This window comes from Alligator sinensis, unplaced genomic scaffold, assembly GCF_000455745.1.
Source record: "Alligator sinensis unplaced genomic scaffold, ASM45574v1 scaffold616_1, whole genome shotgun sequence".
Lineage (NCBI taxonomy): Eukaryota > Metazoa > Chordata > Crocodylia > Alligatoridae > Alligator > Alligator sinensis.
The window spans coordinates 114763-119141 of NW_005843002.1; the positions used below are offsets into that span (position 1 = coordinate 114763).

A 4379-nucleotide genomic window follows, 5' to 3' on the forward strand; every position below is an offset into this window, starting at 1 on the left:
TAATGCATGTTTTCTTTTTTTGTTGTATGAGCTTGACAGATGAAGAGGCAAATTGTCATAATAGGTTGAATGGTCACAAAGTAGAGCTCCTGTTTATTTTGAAAAAGAAAATTGACATGCACACGTATTTGTGTGGCATTGACAGGATTCAAGCTTCTAAGTGCTTTGTGGATGCATTCACCCTTCATTTCTGAATACAAGTTAAAAAAAAAAAGTCGTTAGCAAAAATGAATCCTGTGGCATTTCTTAAAAATAGAAGATTTTTTTTTTAACATTTTCCTTTGTCAGATTAGCAGGTGGGATTCCTTTTTGGGTGCTGGGTTGCAACAGTAGCAGACATTCTTCAGCATTGTTTCTATTTTGGAAGATCTATACACACCTTGAGAGGGGATTATAGGCTGTAATTTCTCTGTCAATAAATTTTTATAGTCTCTAAAATAAGCCTCTGTCTGTGAAATCTGCATCTGTTTTTTTGTGTTTTGGATAAAAGCTTCTCTGGGTAAAATTATCTTATTTACCAGGATGCAGATGTTTAAAGGTATTGCTATTGCAAGTCATGCTTCGACTTAGTACGGTATATAAAAATGGGTGCAATTCACTTTTCAAAATCTCTTGGTATCCACACTTGGTGTAAAGCTAGTTTGACAGGAACTATGGATGCAGGACACTATACCGCAATAAAATGCCCAGTTACCAACCGCCTCCATAAGGAATGCATAAATCTTTACCTATTCCAGATTCTGGAAACAAAATAAGTAATGAAACTCCTAAGTAAAGTGAAAATCTTAATTATTAGAATTTTCAAACATTGTGAGACTTGCATTACAAAGGGGTGTTGAGACATTGCATGCCTGGATGATAAGTGTATAAGAATCTTATTCTCAGTTTGCTGAATGATCAGAGATTGCCAAAGAGAGGGCACAGACAACCATATGCAGCCCTTCTCTTAGAAAAATACAGAAATGCTGACCTTCTTCCCCTCCCTCCCCTTCTGCCAAATGCCTACTAGGCAATTTCCAGACACCAGAAGGGAAGTCAAACCCTGATCTGTGTGAGGCAACTTGATCTCCCTCCCAGAGAGGATATTCAGTGTTGCACTCATTCAGTCCCTTAGGACAAGGATAGCTTTGTTTTATCCTACTATTCAACCGCTCCAGCGGGACTTGATTTGCTGTTGTTTTTCTGCTTCCACTTCAAAAAGTTGGACCTAAATTTGTCATGAATTTGAAACTTGACATAGAACAAGTTTTTGGCTTTGTAACTTAACACAACCCTGATTTAAGTTCCAATACATTACTAGAAATAATTTAGTAATGCTTTTTAAAATAGGTTTTTCTTAAAATGGACTCTTCTTTTCTCTCTACATCCAAAGGGACATTTTTGTATCTGGGGTGGAAAATGGTTGGTGTGGGGGTTAGTGTGTGTGTGGTAATGACAGCATGTGATAAACTTACATCCCAAATTGCAGGACAAAATTTAAGTAACAACCTTATGTTAGACCATTTTGTGTTGGGCTAAGACATGGGTGGGCAATTATTTGAGCTGTTAATGAGTTTTGGTGAGCTGTTAAGGGCAGAGGAGGGAGGGGAGACCAGGTGAGAAGATGCCAATTGATCCTATCCGACCCACCAGCTACCACCAGGAGCCTGAGGAAGGAGGGCTGACCCCCATGGTACTCTGCTCTGCCACAGCTGGAACCAGGCCAGATTGCATGGCTTGCAGACTCCTCCACTTCCCCAAATACATCCCCTCCCACCCCCCCTGCTCAGGTTCCTGTTGGCGGTGTGCAGTCCTGGCACCGCAGCTGCCAGCGGTCAGGGCTGCATGGGACAGGGTGTGACGCTGTGTGCCGAATAGCCATTGTGCTCACCTGCTGTGGTGAGGTGCTGCCACTGTGCATCACTGAAGGTCAGGGCAGCCATCCCAAGTCAAGTGTTCCTGCAGCCATCATGGGCTCATCTCCTAGTGGTGCCACAGAACCAGCGACTCATTGCAGTGGGTGGGACAGCTATTCACCTTGCTGTCATGCCCCTTTCCAAGCAGATGAGTGCTGCACAACCTGGCCCTGGCTGTGGCAGAGCAGAGCAGCGCAGGGCACAACCCTCCCTCCTTAGGATCCCAGTGGTGGCTGGCAGGCCAGATAGGGTCAACTGGCAGGTCAGATGCAGCCTGTGGGCTATATTTTCTCCACCCTTTGACTTACAGCTATGGTACTGTAGCCTTACTTCAGATGTGCCAGAGAATCAAAGGGGCTTTGGTCTTGCTCAGATTGGAACTTCAGTTATGGGGAATGGTGGTCAGGGTAGGAGAAAGATCTGGTTGCTTTAAATTCTCTCTTCCCACATAAGTAACTAGAGTGTGATAGGTGAAGAAAGAAAAGTTCTGCTTTTCCCTGAAGTTTCATTCCTTTATACCCAGGTGTCATGCAGGAGTAAGATGCTGTGAGAAGGGGTGAAGTAACTCCCTTCTCCAGATCAAGAGGAGGAATTGTGACTGAATCAGTCTGGCCCTATAGCCACACAGCTCTGGCAACAGACGTGGGCTCTTACCTTTTTGGGCTAGTCTGTAGAGTTGCATGCTAGTCCTATCAGCAGTAAGATGAGTGTCTGCCTTCCTCCTGCTTTTCCTTGTAACACTGTTTTGTTAACATTGCCTCACTTCCACACTTGAGGTAAGACCATTTGAAAAATGTCTCCAGCCCCTTCACTTTCTGAACCTTCATTACACTTTTGTAGGGAGGAAATCCTTTAAACAAGTGATTAGAGGGTTCAATGGACAAGTGCTGGTAACCCTTTTCCCACTCAGTTTTCAGACTGACTGGTGTTTGCTGCTGTAATCTTTCCCACATTTTAAGCTCTTGAGGGCACTTTTCCAATTTAACAGCTTTTATAGTGAAACTGGGCTTGGTGGGTTTGGTATCACATTGCTTACTTCAGAAAGTTCAGTGCTTACTCAGACAATCGGGTTAAATCTGGTGCTGCAACACTAAGAAACAATTGTGGATGAAGTTGACCTCTGTAGAGTACAAGTAGCAGCCCAGAAAAAGGAACCTTGCAATGCAAATCAAAGCTTTTGTAACTGCGTGACTCTTGTCCTGACCAAAATAAAAATAATTATGCAAACTTGATAAAATAGAGAAACGTAAAATATGACAGTGATAGAACAGGTGGCACAGCTGAACAATGGATCTTCCCTGCACTGTTCTTTCTGAACATATTCTTAAAATCTTGTAAAACTGATTGGGGTAGGAAAATAATAAATCATGAGTACACAAAGTACAAGTGCTGCTTGTGCCTGGGGACAGATGGAAATGTGAAAGGGGTGGTGACTGTTAGTGCAGAATTGGTTCTCCATTGATGCAGGTATTCCAGATTCAAATTTGATCAAACATTTTTCTTGTTTGGGGGTGGTCTTTTTTTGCCATATGGAAGAAATAATAATAATAAAAAAATAACGCTAAGACCACAAGTAGTTTGCCAGCGGATGTAGAAGCCAGTGTGATAATTGAGCCTTTTTTTAAACCAACCATTTACCTGTTCTTCCCTTCTTTGCAGGCATTGCTCTATAGAAGATGCACTATTACCGATACTCTAATGCAGAAGTCAGCTGTTGGTACAAATACCTGCTCTTCAGTTACAACATAATCTTCTGGGTGAGTTCAAGACAAATGTTGTCCTTTTGTAATACAAGGTCTTTAGCTTGGCCATGTACATGCTAGTTACAGACAGTGGTTGGTACGGAATTTTGTACTACGCCCAACCATATTTTCTATATTTCAAATTTTACATTGGTGGCAGACAGCTGTCCAAATGTTTCATTATTACTGATTTGCATTGTCATAATGTAGCCATCATGATACAAATTGGAGAGAAACAACATCCTTGTTCAAGGGAGCTTACATGTTTGGTCACACAATAAATCAGCTTACTGTCTAGTCTCTAAACCTCAGACATCTCATCTACAGATGAGTCACAATAGAAAAAACTAGACCTATGGACTTCTCCTGCTTTGGTAGTTTAATTTGCAAAATTGGGCTGGATAGCTGAATAGTCTTTTCTCAACATGCTGCTGCGTTTACTACTGCTCTAGGCTGGAACCATTAAATTTACTGTGTAGGAATGGTAAATACTTAGTATATAGAAATTATTGAAGCTTTTCCAGTATGAAGAAAGTCAGCTAACTTAGTCTCAGTTCATTTATTTTTCAAATAATGTAGACTGACTTACCTGATGCTAATTCAAACAAAGTCCGCAGAAGGACACAGAAGATGGCATCAAGCCCTTATTGTCGTACTATGCTACGTTTGTATTTATTCATAGATGTTAGGGTCGGAAGGGACCTCAATAGATCATCGAGTCCGACCCCCTGCATAGGCAGGA

At 41.8% G+C, this 4379-nt stretch overlaps 1 protein-coding gene across 3 annotated transcripts in view; it reads left to right on the forward strand.

The window, feature by feature from the left end:
* TSPAN14 (tetraspanin 14) overlaps positions 1-4379 on the forward strand; it is an 82235-nt gene that overhangs the window by 30052 nt on the left and 47804 nt on the right. For all 3 annotated transcript variants that reach the window (XM_025193042.1, XM_014526284.2, XM_006036697.3), the window contains exon 2: positions 3555-3652. In XM_025193042.1, coding sequence (XP_025048827.1) covers positions 3572-3652 — 81 coding nt within the window. In that variant the 5' untranslated portion in view covers positions 3555-3571. The remainder of the gene's footprint in view (positions 1-3554; positions 3653-4379) is intronic.